Source organism: Indicator indicator, chromosome 4 (assembly GCF_027791375.1).
Source record: "Indicator indicator isolate 239-I01 chromosome 4, UM_Iind_1.1, whole genome shotgun sequence".
Classification (NCBI taxonomy): Eukaryota; Metazoa; Chordata; class Aves; order Piciformes; family Indicatoridae; genus Indicator; species Indicator indicator.
This window is the reverse complement of record NC_072013.1, coordinates 37,581,804-37,597,654: the sequence shown is the minus strand read 5'-3', so window position 1 is coordinate 37,597,654 and position 15,851 is coordinate 37,581,804. Positions and strand designations below refer to the sequence as shown.

The following is a 15,851-nucleotide window of genomic DNA, read 5'->3' as shown; positions in this document are numbered from 1 at the left end:
CTGCATTAGTCTCAGGACACTGTATAATTGCTTTGTGGAAATGTTCAAAAGATTATATCCAAGGGGAATAAATATTCAAATATTTGAAAATAGAATGTATAAAATACAGGCCACTATTTAAATCTTTATTTTGGTTACATCACTTCTTTGGGTGACAATTTACTTCAAAGAACAGACAGCATTTCTCCTTTGCCAGAGAAATTATATCATTGCTTTTCCTGATCAATACCATCATTTAGCAGGTAAAATATGAAAACTGAAGGAAAAAATAAATGGCTGAAAACAATTTGATGATGAAGTTTCAGTGACAAAGAAAAAAAACTACAGAGGCAGTATGGATCCAATAAGAAAAGTGATTGTAGTAGGGAGCAAGTTGTCTCTGATCTTGGGAGAATGTTTTTGGACACCTAACAGCTTTTTTATTGCTGTGGCTGATTAAAATGAAAAGCCTTACTACTAAAATGTTCTTTTTGATGAGTTTTGTTGTTTTGGGGGGTTTTTTGCCATGAACTACAGAGCTTGCAGTCCAGTGGGATACAAATCCTTTGATCCTGTGCAGTCACATAAATTCCAAGTCGTAAACCAACACTGAATTTGATTTTATTAGTGTGGCTGATGCAGGCAGAATTGTAATGCAACCTCCTTTTCTTTCCCTTTTCTTCCTTTTCTTTCCCTTTTCTTCCTTTTCTTTTGGAGAGGCAGTGAGGAGGAAAAGAGAGTTTAGGCTCACCATTGCTTCACAGGGTCGAGAACTAATTTCCTGGCAAGCAGCAGCCAAGCTAAGTCCCTTAAGCCAACACCATGTAACTGCATACGAAAGTCATGATACAGATCACATTCTCTTCCGTGGCAACCAATGATTTGGTTGCAGCAAAAGGTAGTGTAAGGACAGGAGACGGGAAACAGCAAGCCAAGATAAAGTTATCTGTAGAAGGCTAACAGGTAACAAGGGATTCTACTTTGCAACAGGAAATAGGCAGCCAAATCCTGTTGAGAGTTTGCTCTGGCAACAAAGTACCTCCACACTTGCAGAAACTGAACATATTCTTTCTGTGAGAAGAGAAATTTTGTTTTAAGAATGCTAAGAATACCTATGCTGGCCTAGGTGCAGGACCTTGTACTTTGCCTTGTTGAACCTCAGGAGATTCTCCTTCCAACTTTCCAGCCTGTCCAGGTCCCTCTGGAAGGCATCCATCTCATCCTTCAGACTTATCAGCAGCACCACTCAGCTTGGTGTCATCTGCAAACTCGCTGAGGGTGCCTCAGTCTCACTGTTGGTAGCATTGATGGAGATATTGAACAGCACTGGTCCCAGTACAGACCCTTGAGGGACAGCACTTGTCACCCATGTCCATCTGGACATGGAGCCCTTGACCACCACCCTTTGGATAAGATCCCAATGACCCACCTTGTTTTCTAAGTGACTATCTTGCTATTCTGGCATCCAAGCTGCAAGGTAACAATCAACTGTGAGATGAACAAAAGCATCACAATGAATTTACAAACCTTACACTTCTGTGCCCAAAATACAGCCAATGAGATCACACACCTACCAAACACACCCTAAAAAATCCAGTTTATAGGAAAAGAAGAAATAGTCTGGCAAATTAAAACTTGTGACAGTGGAAAAATCCACCACAAAGCTATCTACAATCAGATCACATTTTGATCAATAAACAAGGAAGGATATTGTGTACTGACCAACAAAGACAAAGTCAAATCCTCAACTGACTGCATTCAGTCTAAGATCTACATTCTGGGGTGAATTGGCTACTGAGAAATAAAACCTGCACTGGGATGCCCAAATCCAAGCCACAGAATCACAGAATGTTAGGGGGGGAAAGGGACCTCCAGAGCTCATCCAGTCCAACCCCCTGCCAGAGCAGGGTCACCCAGGGCAGCTCACACAGGAACACATCCAGGTGGGGCTGGAAAGTCTCCAGAGAAGGAGGCTCCACAACCTCTCTGGACAGCCTGCTCCAGGGCTCCAGCACCCTCACAGGGAAAAAGTTTTCCCTCCTGTTCTCCTGGCACCTCCTCTGTTCCAGCTTGCCCCCAGTGCCCCTTGTGCTGTCCTTGGCCATCCCTGAGCAGAGCCTGGCTCCAGCCCTGCACATCTTTATCCCCAGCAATGAGGGCAGCCCTCAGGCTCCTCAGCTCCAAGCTCCAAGCCCCAGCTCCCTCAGCCTGGCCTCACAGGAGATGTTCCACTGCCTGCAGCAGCTCTGGGGCTCTGTGCTGGACTCTCTCAAGCAGTTCCCTGAGGTCCTGCTTGAACTGAGGGCCCAGAACTGGACACAATACTCCAGATGTGGCCTCAGCAGGGCAGAGGAGAGGGGAAAAGAACCCCTCTAGACCTCCTCATCACATCTTCCTAATCCACCCCAGGACGCCCCTGGCTTTCTTGCCCATAATCACTGCAGTCTATCCCCTACAACTTTCTGTCTTCACTTCCAGCCTATTTCTTTCTCCATCCAGCTTGCCAGCCTCATCCAAGTTTCCCTGTCACCATTTTCCACCTCTCACATCTCTACACATCTTCCCACTTCTTGTAGACTGCTTTTCCTCATCATCAAAAAGGGGGTTGGGAGGCAGGCTCCTAGACTTCTGGTTCAAAGCACCCTTTGAAGGGTGATCCCCACCTAAGCCAACACTGTCCCCACCTAAGCCAGCACCATCCCCACTTAACCCAGAGCCATCCCCACCTACGCCAGCACCATCCCCACTTAACCCAGAGCCATCCCCACCTAACCCAGAGCCATCCCCACCTAAGCCAGCACCATCCCCACTTAACCCAGAGCCATCCCCACCTAACCCAGAGCCATCCCCACCTAAGCCAGCACCATCCCCACTTAACCCAGAGCCATCCCCACCTAACCCAGAGCCATCCCCACCTAAGCCAGCACCATCCCCACCTAACCCAGAGCCATCCCCATCTACGCCAGCACCATCCCCACTTAACCCAGAGCCATCCCCACCTAAGCAAGCACCATCCCCACTTAACCCAGAGCCATCCCCACCTAACCCAGAGCCATCCCCAACTAAGCCAGCACCATCCCCACCTAAGCAAGCACCATCCCCACTTAACCGAGCCATCCCCACCTAACCCAGAGCCATCCCCATCTACGCCAGCACCATCCCCACTTAACCCAGAGCCATCCCCAACTAAGCCAGCACCATCCCCACCTAAGCCAGCACCATCCCCACTTAACCCAGCACCATCCCCACTTAACCCAGAGCCATCCCCACCTAACCACCACCCAGAGCCATCCCCAACCTAAGCCAGCACCATCCCCACCTAAGCCAGCGCCATCCCACTACCAGCCACCCACTAACCCAGAGCCATCCCCACCTAACCCAGAGCCATCCCACTACGCCAGCACCATCCCCACTTAACCCAGCCATCCCCACCTAACCCAGAGCCATCCCCACCTAAGCCAGCACCATCCCCACTTAACCCAGAGCCATCCCCACCTAACCCAGAGCCATCACCACCTACGCCAGCACCATCCCCACTTAGCCCAGCACCATCCCCACCTAACCCAGAGCCATCCCCACCTACGCCAGCACCATCCCCACTTAACCCAGAGCCATCCCCACCTAACCCAGAGCCATCCCCACCTAAGCCAGCCCATCCCCACTTAACCCAGAGCCATCCCCACCTAACCCAGAGCCATCCCCACCTAAGCCAGCACCATCCCCACTTAACCCAGCACCATCCCCACCTAACCCAGAGCCATCCCCACCTACGCCAGCACCATCCCCACTTAACCCAGAGCCATCCCTACCTAACCCAGAGCCACCCCCACCTACGCCAGCACCATCCCCACTTAACCCAGAGCCATCCCCACCTAACCCAGAGCCATCCCCACTTAACCCAGCTCCATCCCCAACTAAGCCAGCACCATCCCCACCTAAGCCAGCACCATCCCCACCTAACCCAGTGTGACCTGTGGCATCCATCAATCAGTGGAACTGAGTTTTGCCTGAGCGGTTTTGCTTTGGTGCCTTTGGGACCTTTGGCAGCTTTGGGGAAGTGGCCAAATCAAGACTTGCTCAGCAGCAGGAGATGCAAGAGGCAAAATGAGCACTACCTCTGCAGAGCCTTTACTGAATATGCATAAAAGGTTTGTTTCAGAGCTTTGACTTCCCATTTCATTGCTACTGTTTGATTCTTAGAGGCTTTTGGACTCCCATGCTCACATTTCACCTCATTTCCCTTGCAGACAATTATTTCCTACCTTACAGGGGGCTTCCAAAAATGTCGTAATTTAACTTTAACTTCAGTTAAAATTCAGTTTAAATTTAATTTCAAAATTAGTTTAAAATGTAACAATTAACATTTAAAAGTTAAATTAAAATGTAAATTAATTTACATTTCTATTGAAAATGCAATTTAAGATTTAGTTTAAAATCCAATGAAAAATTTATTATTAAAAAATCAATTTACAATTTAAAATTCAATTTAAAATTTACTTTTAAAGTCAGTGTAAAATTTAACTTTTAAAAATCTACTTAAAAATTAAAATTCAATTAAAAATTTAATTTTAAAATTCCATTTAAAATTTACTTTAAAATTCAATTAAAATTTAATTTAAATATTCATCTTAAAATTTATTTTTAAATTGAAGTTAAAATTTAGTTTAAAATTTATTTTAGAAACTAAAGTTAAAATTTAGTTTAAAGAACAATTTACCATTTATTTTAAAATTCAAGATTTATTTTAAAAGTCCAATTTCAAATTCAGTTTTAAATTTAAAATGAAAATTTGAATTAAAGATTCAATTTAAATTTTGGGTTAAAATTCGATTCAAATTATTATTTAAAATTCTATTTCAAAATTAATTTAAAAATTAATTTTTAAAATTAATTTTATTTTAACTTAGTATTAATTTAAAATTAATTTTAATTTAATTTAATATTAATTTAAAATTTAATTAAAATATAACTTAGTATTAATTTAAAATTTAATTTAAATTTAATTTAGTATTAATTTAAAATTTAATTTAAATTTAACTTAGTATTAATTTAAAATTTAATCTAAAATTCAATTTAAAATAATTTAATATTAACTTAAAATTTAAAATAAAATTAAAATGAATTTAAATTTTAATTTAAAATTAATTTAAAATTTAATTTAAAATAAATTTAATATTAGTTTAACATTTAATTTTACATGAATTTAATATTAATATTTAATTTTAAAATAATTTAATAGTAACGTGTAATTTAATGTTTAATTTAAAATTAATTTAATATTATCTTAATATGTAATTTAAATTTAATTTTCAATTTAATTAACTGTAAATTTAAGTTACAATTTCATTTTAATGTCATCATGTTTGTGGGTTTTGTGCTCCTCCATTCCCCTGAGCACATAACGAACTTATTCAATGAGATTAAATAGATTAACTTCCCCAAACTCATTTATAAGTGCAGAGCTTGGCAATGAATTTCGTTTAGAGGAATTTCATTTTAGTCCTGATCAAGCAGAGCATTTTCTAATGTGTCTAATTTAAGCAGGAGGCTCAGCCTTGATGAGGTTTTAAGGCTCTAAATTAAGCCATAGCTGCTCTGCACATTTTCACTAGAGAGCACAACAGAGCGAAACAGCCTTGCACTGTGTTCCACACTGCTGGCAACTTCTCAAATCCAGAAGGAGAAGCCTTGGATGGAGGTGGAATTGAGTGCATTGTGCAGCTGACACCCAGGCAAAACTGACTTCTTACAGTGAAACCACACGGATGGAAACAGAGCAGCACCGACATGAACTCAGTGCAACAAAAGGAAAGAGCCTTGCTGAATATTTAAACTCTCTGATACAAAACAATCATATGTGAACACACAACTAAAGGAAAATAAGGAAGGAAAGCACTAAAGGAAAATAAGGAAGGAAAGCACTAAAGGAAAATAAGGAAGGAAAGCACTAAAGGAAAATAAGGAAGGAAAGCACTAAAGGAAAATAAGGAAGCACTCGTTGCATCAAAAATACAGAAAATAAGAAGTCAATGGAGAACAGAAGGAAGAATTTTGCTTCCTGTAAGCATCCAGCAGGGGGATCGTGTCCTAAGTTGCATCTAGAGGAGGGCAGGCAGCAGGGCAGGAGAGGGGATTCTGCCCCTTGGCTCTGCTCAGACCTCACCTCCAATCCTGCCTCCAGTTCTGCTGTCCCCAGCAGGAGAAGGACACAGAGCTGCTGGAGTGAGTCCAGAGGAGGCCACAAAGATGATCCCAGGGCTGGAGCAGCTCTGCTGTGAGGACAGGCTGAGGGAGCTGGGGGTGTCCAGCCTGGAGAAGAGAAGACTCCAGGGGGACCTGAGAGCTGCCTGCCAATAGCTGAAGGGATCCTGCAGGAAGGCTGCAGAGGGACTTCTCATCAGGGTGTCCAGAGACAGGCCAAGGGGGAATGGGTTGAAGCTGAGGCAGAGCAGGGTTAGAGTGGAGCTGAGGAAAAAGTTCTTCAGTAGGAGGGTGCTGAGACTCTGGCACAGGCTGCCCAGGGAGGCTGTGGCTGCCTCCTGCCTGGCAATGTTCAAGGCCAGGCTGGATGAGACCTTAAGCAGCTGAGTCTAGCTGAGAGGTTTCCCTGGGCATGGTGGGGAGGTAGTGGAGATGATCTCTGAGGTCCTTTCCAACCTGAGCTATTCTGTGTGATCCTGTGATCAGAGAACAGCTGAGGTACTTCAAACCTCATCACTAATTTGCTTATAGAGGAGGACAGGAATATAGCCCTCAGAAAGTCCAAGTTTTTAAAACATAATCAAGCACTGAACTGAGGAATATCTTCACACACCACAAAAAGTCCAGGATTCCTTTTTGAATGAAGATGCAATTGCCAACAAGCGTCTCCAAGAGATCTTGCTAGCTTTGTCTGCTTGCATGCAGCCTGTAGAAAGTTCCTGTTTTATTGCTTGTGTCCTTTGCTATCATTCCCTAGACTGCTACTCCTCCTCTAGCATTACCATGGACATCTTTCATTGCAGGCTGATTTTTCCCATGCTGGGATTTTTCTACTTTACAGATAATCTCACTCCCCTTCTCTGGGAACTTCAGGAGTACTGAAATTGACATTTTCATACAGTTTCATAGGATTCCACTGCCTTCCTTCCCCTACTTTCTATGTCTTTATATTTCACTCTCTTGCAGTGCACTGAACAGGGAGAATTCCTTCACGAGGGCCAAGTAGCCACGAAGAAGGTTCCTAAAGCCACGGAGTACACACACTGTGGTGAGACATTTAGCAGCCAAGTACAAAAGACTGCAAATGTTCAAGTCAGGCAGAGCAGTATTAATAATTAACCACAAGCTGGGAGACCTTCATCAGTAGCACCACATGGCAGTGCTGAAAAGCCTGAGCAGCTCATTAGAAAAGCCTGACTAATAAACCCTTGCTGACCTTGGCTGCTCTTTGAGCTGCAGCTCCAACTCAGCAGACACAAGCGTGCATGACACAGATTTCCTTCCATTTGTGCATACAGGGACAAGGAAAATCCAGCCCAGAACAGACAAAGGAGCTGGCCACCTTACAGATGCACTGTATCTTGTAAAGGGTAGAACTCAAATGGCAGCAGCCTGAAGCAAAATTTTACTACCAGAGGTTAGCAAATTAACCAAACAACGTTTAAGAAGTGGGGAAGCACTGTGGGACAGCCAAGCTTTCAACACTATTTGGCATTGCCCCCTTCTCTCCCCCCCCCCTCCCCAGATGTCAATGGTAGATTTCAAAGCAGAGTGGCTTCTGAAAAACTGTGGAGTCACAGAATCATTCAGGTTGGAAAAGCACCCCCCCCAGGATCACCAAGTCCAACCATCAACCCTACTCTGCCAAGCTCACCCCTAAACCACATCTCAAGCACCACATCTGAATGACCTTTGAGCACATCCAGGGATGGTTTCTGTCCCCTACACGAATTCACACAAAGCTAAGAGCGGCCAGGTAAGAAAAATTTTGAATGAATTTGTTAAAAAAAAAGTCTCCACTTTTTTGGTAATAAACTATCTACCAAAAAAAGAAAAATAGTTAGACAAATTCAGCTCTTTTCAAAATGTTTTGATTCGATCTCAAAGCATCTCATTTCTGATGTGCTTTGTGAAACTGAAATGCAATTTCACATTTACATATAAACAAAAGACATTTTAAATTGTCAAAATGAAAGTTACATCACCCTCTGCTATCAAGGGGAGGTTGTTTTGTTTTTTTTTTAAATAAGCATTCTGGCACACAGCAGCTTTCAACACTTCACCACTGCCCTCCCACAGCCCAATTACAACTTTCCAACTGTAGGAAGAGAGAAGCTTTTGTTATGCTCAGAGTGAAAAGAAAGAGCAATAGAAGGATTCACACAGGCTGTGAAGGAAAATCAGTGAGGAAAGGTAAAGACAAAGGGCCAGGGAAGCAGATCTGAAGCATGAGGGATGTGAAGGCAGGCTGGCACATAGGCAATGATTTAGTATTTCATACAGTAACTGAGAAGATGTTTTTATGCCTTTGTGGTCTCATTACAGAATAAAAATTAATCATTTTGACTTTCTCAGACAATTTTGACTGCTGTTGTCCCTTTCCATTTCATGTTCCTTTTTCTTCCACACTCTTAAAACTTGTTTTGTGCCACTTTTAGCCACTGCTCTTCAATCTCTACTTATAGATCACAGAATCACAGAGTGTTAGGGGTTGGAAGGAACCTCTAGAGATTGCCTGGTCCAACCCCCCTGCCAGAGCAGGATCACACAGGGCAGATCACTCAGGAACACATCCAGGTGGGTTCTGAATGTCTCCAGAGAAGGAGACTCCACAACCTCTCTGGGCAGCCTGCTCCAGGGCTCCAACACCCTCACCATACAGAAATGTCTCCTTGTGTTGAGGTGAAGCCTCCTGTGTGCCAGCTTGTCCCTGTTGTTCCTTGTCCTGTCACTGGGTAACACCACAAAGAGCCTGGCACCTTCATCTTGACCCCCACCCCTCAGCTATTGATAGACATTGATCAGATCCCTCTCAGCCTTCTCCTCTCCACACTAACAGCCCCAGGGCTCTCAGTCTTTCTTCATAGCAGAGATATTCAAGTCCCATAATTATCCTTGTAGCCTCCCCTGGACTTTCCTCAGCAGATCTCTGTCTGGATCCTGTGTGACCTGCCCTAGGTGATCCTGCTTTGGCAGAGGATTGGGCTGGATGATCTCTGCTGCTCCTCCCAACCCCTAACATTTTGTGACTCTGTGGTTCTGTAATTTCAAGGCCACAACCTACAACCTAAACCTAAGGCTGTGCCAGATCCACGAAGAGCAGGCAGGATGCTACCATCACAGCAACTTCCACAGTTTAGAAGCATGGAACTTGCAGCCACCTGGAGAACCTGTGAGGTGCTTTGAGACCTTCAGAAAGCCTCAGCTGACATCTAGTGGCAGCGGCAGGGAAAGGAAGAAATCCAGCAGTGGAGACAAGAAATATTCTTATGTCTTAATAAAGAAATATTCTTACACCTTAAGGAATGGGTGAAAAAAAATCCCAGAAGTGCTCTGAACACAGCAATTAGGATCTGCAGTTAAAGGCACGTGGGGAAAACCTAAGATTTTATTTCTACTATACAGATTTAGATTAGATACTAGGAACAAGTTCTGCACCAGGAGGTAGGTGGAACTCTGCAACAGGTTGCCCAGGGAAGTGGTTGAGGCTCCATCCCTGGAGATACTCAAGGTGAGGCTTGACAGGACTCTGAGCAACCTGATCTAGTTGAGGTTGTCCCTGCTGACTGCAGAGGGGTGGCCTGGATGACCTTTGGAGGTCCCTTCCAACCCAAACCATTCTATCATTCCGTATTTTTTTCAGTTGTACCTCCAAAGAATAAAATGCAACAAGTTATTACACTCTAAATCATGACACAATTTGACCTCCCTATAGATTCACCTATAAAATTTGATGATGTGAAGTTCTATATGCATTGCAGGGTGTAGAAATTCCTATTTTTTTTTTAATCTTAAAACATATCTTCACATAATGAAAAGCCACAAGAAAGAGACTATATAGACAATGCTTGGCCTTCTCTAATGCATCTCTAATGCATTCCATTTTTAGCAGGGCAAACACTGGTAACACAAAGATTGAATAAAACTCCTGCCCTCTTGCTTTTATCTTCAAATATTACACACTGAAACTATTTCAGGGAAAAGCAATAATTTTTAAATGAATCACAAAGCCCCAGGAAAAAAAATCCTTTGAAACTGAAGACAAAATAAGAAAGGCTAACAACAGAGATTGGGAGAGTGAAAAAAAAAAACAACTGCTTTTTTAAATATGTTTGAACACTGGGAACATGGAAAGAGCCTCTTAAGGGGGAATGAATGAGGGGAGAAAAGCTTTAAATCACAGAATCACAGAATGTTAGAGGTTGAAAGGGACCTTCAGAGATCATCCAGTCCAACCTCCCTGCCAGAGCAGCATCACCCAGGATAGTCCACACAGGAATGCATCCAGGTGGGGTTGGGAAAGTCTCCAGAGAAGGGAGACTCCACAACCTCTCTGGGCAGCCTGTTGTTCCTTGTCCTGTCACTGGGCACCACCAAACAGAGCTATCCTGACACCCACCCCTCAGATATTGATAGATAAGATCCCATCCAAGCCTTCTCTTCTCCAGACTAAACAGCCCCAGGGCTCTCAGGCTCTCTTCACAGGGGAGATGCTCAAGTCCCCTAAGCATCCTCCTGGCTCTCCCTTGGACTCTCTCCAGCAGGTCTCTGTCTCTCTGGAACTGGGGAGTCCCAAACTGGATACAGGATTGCAGCTGTGGTCTCAGCAGGGCAGAGCAGAGGGGCAGCAGAACCTCCCTAGCCCTGCTGGCCACACTTTTCTTGCTGCCCCCCAGGATCCCATTGGCTCTCTTGGCCACAAGGGCACTTTGCTGTCCCATGCAGAACTTGCTGCCCACCAGCACTCCAAGGTCTTTCTTTGTGGAGCTGCTTTCCAGCAGGGCAGTCTCTAACCTGTCCTGGTGCCTGCTGTTATTCCTGCCCAGCTGCAGGACTCTGCACTTGTCCTTATTGCCCTTCATGAGGTTTGCCTGCAGCCAGCTCTCAGCCTGTCCAGCTCTGGTTGGATGCTGCACAGCCTGAGGGGTGTCAGCCACCCCCAGTTTGGTATCATCAGGAACTTGCTGAGGGTACTCTCAATGCCCTCAGCCAGGTCACTGATGAAGCTATTGAACAAAACTTGTCCCCTGGGGAACACCACTGGTCACAGGCCTCCAAGCTGATTCTGTGCCACTGATCCCAACCCTCTGCACTCTGCTGTCCAGCCAGGTGTGGTGACACCTTTTCATTCAGAAAACTACTAAAACTTCCAAGTAGAACTAACAATTTCTGATTTCTCAAAGCAGCAAGCCCATGTAGCAGCATCAGTCTCAGATTTCACCCACTAGGAAAGATACACAACATGCTACAAGAAGATTGGACATTCTCTTCACAAAATGGATAACTTCAGTCTTGACCTTCTTTGGACATAGTAAGAGGACAGGAATTCAGTATTTCCAGCCTAAATACTTTTTAGCCATTCCTCTGGCACTATATATAAATTTTCACATGGTGTTCCACACTTTCCAGAGAAATTAAGAGCTCCAAAACAACTGTACAAGGCAAAAGGATGCATCTATGAGGGGTCACATTCTAGGACAAGGAATCCATTGTCAAGGTCATAGAGGAAGAAGCCAGGAGCACTGCTCTGTTGGCCCAGCACTCAGAAGTCAGAGCAGCATGTGATGCTAATTTATTCATCAGTACTGGACACCATAAGCTACATGCAGAGTCTATTTCAGGAAAGCCTTAAAACACTAACTGCTGGAAATCAGCCACCAGGGCAACATTTCACAGCAATTTAGGCACTATGCATCTTTCACCAACCTGATGCCTTACACCAGCTTGGGCTGAGGTCCAATAACCAAGCAGCACAGAACCACAGAATCACAGAATCAACCAGGTTGGAAGAGACCTCCAAGATCACCAAGTCCAACTGATCACCCAACCCTAACTCATCAACCAGACCATGGCACTAAATGCCTCATCCAGTCCCTTCTTAAACACCTCCAGGGATGTCAACCCCACCACCTCCCTGGGCAGCACATTCCAATGACCAATCTCTCTGTCTGTGAAGAACTTCTTTCTAAGATCAGCCTAAACTTCCCCCTGCACAGCTTGAGACTGTGTCCTCTTGTTCTGCTGCTGGTCCCTGGGAGAAGAGACCAACCCCCACCTGGCTGCAACCTCCCTTCAGGTAGTTGTAGAGAGCAATGAGGTCTCCCCTGAGCCTCCTCTTCTCCAGGCTGAACACCCCTAGCAGGCTGTTAAGGAAGGGGCATGGAGGCAGTGGTAAGCAGAAGCAACAAGGAAGAGAGAGTGGATGGATGCCTTCCCTCAGGTGAGTGCAGCACACCACACAGCCTGGTGTCAGTGGCAAACCTGCTGAGGGTGCCCTCAATGCCACTGCCCATGGCCCTGGCAAAGGCCTTTCTGCCATCATACAGAAGTGCATCTATGGATCACCACTACATTCATCCTGAGCTGGCAGCCAGATGAAAATCAATCACTTGTAGAAGGAAACAAGCTCTTAACACATTTGATGGCAAGTAGTTTTTATGTTTGTGCTACTGAAATGTTTAAACTCCTCCAGAGTCAGGGAAAGGAAGGAAAAAAAAAAAAAACAACAATCATTCCAAAAGCTTACCTTTAATGTTTCAATTTCTTCTTTGTGCTCTCTCTTTAAATGCAAAATGGCAGCTTGGTACTCTGTGAAAATAAGAACAGTACATTGCATTAGAGTAAGAAAGGAAGGTGTCAGCTCCAGCACAGTGCTGCTGCTGCTGGTCTCTTCTCACAGGTGACAGAACAAGAGGGAATGGCCTCAAGCTATGTCTGGGGAGGTTTAGACTGGACAACAGGAAAAACATTTCACAGACAGAGTGGTCAAGGATTGGAATGTGCTGCCCAGGGAGGTGGTGGAGTCCCCAAGCCTGGCTGTGTTTCAAGGTGGTTTGGCTGTGGTGCTTGGGGCTATAGTTTAGGGGTGAGCCTTGTAGAGTAGGGTTGTGGGTTGGACTTGGTGCTCCTGAGGGTCTCTTCCAACCTGAATGTTTCTGTGACTCTGTGTGTTTCAGACAGCACCACCAGGTCCAAAATGCAGGTGTGAGAGATCTTGGTGTACAATTAGATGCAAAAGAAAATCTGAGCACAGTTATTGTCCTTATTTGTAAGACCACTTGAGCAGATTTTCCTCTGAGAACAGAAGGTACATGGAAGAGATCTTCCATTCTGACAGGGAAAACTGGGGAAAAGATGTCAAGATAGCAATAACAAGAGGAAAGTTCAGGTTTGCTTAGCTCTGCAGATGAAGGTAGAGATGCTGGGACATCAGAAGGTGCCCATGCATGCACACTCATCTGAAATACAAACCCACAGGCATTAGATACAGTGATTTAGACTGAAGTGCAAGCATACAATCACTGCAGACAAGCCAGCTGGATCAAAGAGCAATCACAAACACAGATGAACACCTGGAAAGGTACCCAACAGCAAGAGATACAAAAGAATTCTTTGCCTTAATTCTATCAGATGAAGATGAATTAGAGAGGTTAAGTGCCTTCACAGAGTACTGCACAGCTCTTCCCTTCAGCACGAGCACAACAAAACCCAAAGGTACAGCAGAGTTAAAAGCATGAAACTTGAAAGTCAGAGAAGTTTGAGCCAGCAGTAAAGACAGGAGGAGGCTGGACATGGATTACCCAGGTTTAGTGATCGCTGGATTGTTAAGGTGTACATTTACCACCTGGGCCTCCAGCTATGCTGTCCCTCAATCCATTGCATGGCTGCATTTGGCCAAAGAAGCAGAAGACTTTCCTTACAGCTTGGTACTGATGTAAGACATTGGCCCAGAAGCTGCAGCAAACCTGAACAGGCAACTGGAGTTCACTCTTAGATTATCAATATCCCACTGCTACCTGCTTCTAAAGCAAAATTAATCCCTGAGTCTATTTCCAGTCCCCTGGCTTGGCTTCTCCTTCTTCAACTGGAAGAAAAGAATCAACTCCTAATTTAAACAAGGTTAGAAATAGTCCCAAGCCTTTCCATTTCACTCTGTGTTCTCTAACACTAAGGGGTCTGGAACAGTGCAGCTGCTAAAAACCCAGAAGAACATCAAAGCATGAGCCAAAGGACCAGGTCAGGAAATTATCACAGTGCCTAGGTAATTTTTGGGTTGGGGTTTTTTTTTTAGGCTTTTTTTGGGGGTTTTGTTTTGTTTTCTTTCATTTTGTTCTTTTTTTCTGTTGAGAGAACATAGAGAGAAGAGGGAAAGAAACACAACCTGGTCATCACCTTGAAATCTAGAGGATGTGGAGTACTGTAATGCAGAGCTGGTCTTGTTCAGCTGCAGGTGAAGCTTCCTATATACAAGCAGCTCTTTTGATACACAAAATCAAAAGGGACAGATGCTTCACCAGGCACAACTTCAGTGATTCCACCTAGGAATAACATCTAAATCCCTACATCCTCTCTAACAAGCCTTTACTTAGAACATTCCAGCAAGGGAAGACTGCAGGACTGCTCTGCTGCAATCACAACTGGTTAGGTCTATGAACTTCCAGATTTTCTGCTCTTAGTTCCTTTGACTTCTTGATATTAGAATCCTAGAATGGTTTAGGTTGGAAGGGACCTCTAAAGGTCATCCAGCCCAAGCCCCCTGCACTCAGCAGGGACATCCTCCACTAGAACAGCTTGCCCAGAGCCCTGTTGATTCTCTCCTTGAGTATCTCCAAAGATGGGGCTCAAATCCCTCCCTGGGCAACCTGTTGCAGCATTCCAGCAGCCTCCTGGTGCAGAACTTGTTCCTCACATCCAATCTCAATCTGCACTTCAAACCATTGTCCCTGGTCCTGTCCGTGCAGGCCTTTGGCAGCCTTCTTGTAGCCCCTTCAGGTCCTGGCAGGCTGCTCTTAGGTCTGCCTGGAGCCTTCTCTTCTCCAGGCTGAACACCCCCAGCTCCCTCAGCCTGTCCTTGTAGCAGAGGCATTCATCTGATCATCTTCTTGCCCCTCCTCTGGACCTGCTCCATGAGGTCCATGGCCTTCTTGTGCTGAGGGTTTCAGATTCACCTAGGCAGACTTAACAAAGCAGCAGCCTCAGGTCCCCAGGAACAGCTGTGACCCTTCTGGCACCTCAGCTGGGTAAGCACTGCCTGAGTTTGCAGGGCATGAACCTTGCCAACATCCTGCCTTGCTGTTCTGCTCCTTGAGGTCACATGGTAACTGAGGCACACAGCAGCCTTTGAAAGTGCTGCTAACAATCAGCTCTTAGTGTGGCTAGCAGGAGGAGAGAGATCTGCAGCTCTCTCTTAACAAAAGATCTACTCTCTGTGGGGGCCTGCCCTATACTTAACATTCTTTGGGATTTGGGCAAAAGAGTCATAGTTCACCTCTGCTGACACAGCCCTTCTCTGGCACCAGAGGCAGATCATTCACCAGGTCTGCCATTCCCAGCCTCTGCTGCTGGTTCTCCTAGCTCAATGCTGCCAAGTCCAGCTGGAGAGCTGGGACTAGTGGAGTCTCCCAGGGATCAATGCTGGCTCTGGTCCTGTTAAACATCTTCCTCAATGACACTGATGAGGGGACAGACAGACAGACAGACAGAGTCTGCTCAGCAAGTTTGCTGATGACACCAAACTGGGAGGCTTGGCTGAGACACCTGAAGGCTGTGAGGCCATTCAGAGACTTGGACAGACTGAGAGCTGGGCAGAGAGGAACCTACTGAGGGTCAAGAAGGAGAAGTGCAGAGTCCTGCACCTGGGAAGCAATAATCAACTGCAGCAGGACAGGCTG

At 45.0% G+C, this 15,851-nt stretch overlaps 1 protein-coding gene across 1 annotated transcript in view; it reads right to left on the bottom strand.

Annotated features, from left to right (window-relative positions):
• Positions 1 to 15,851, bottom strand: part of FMN1 (formin 1) — a 167,624-nt gene that overhangs the window by 128,829 nt on the left and 22,944 nt on the right. The window contains exon 3 of the mRNA XM_054400699.1: positions 12,707 to 12,768. Within this exon, the coding sequence (XP_054256674.1) occupies positions 12,707 to 12,768 (62 nt within the window). The remainder of the gene's footprint in view (positions 1 to 12,706; positions 12,769 to 15,851) is intronic.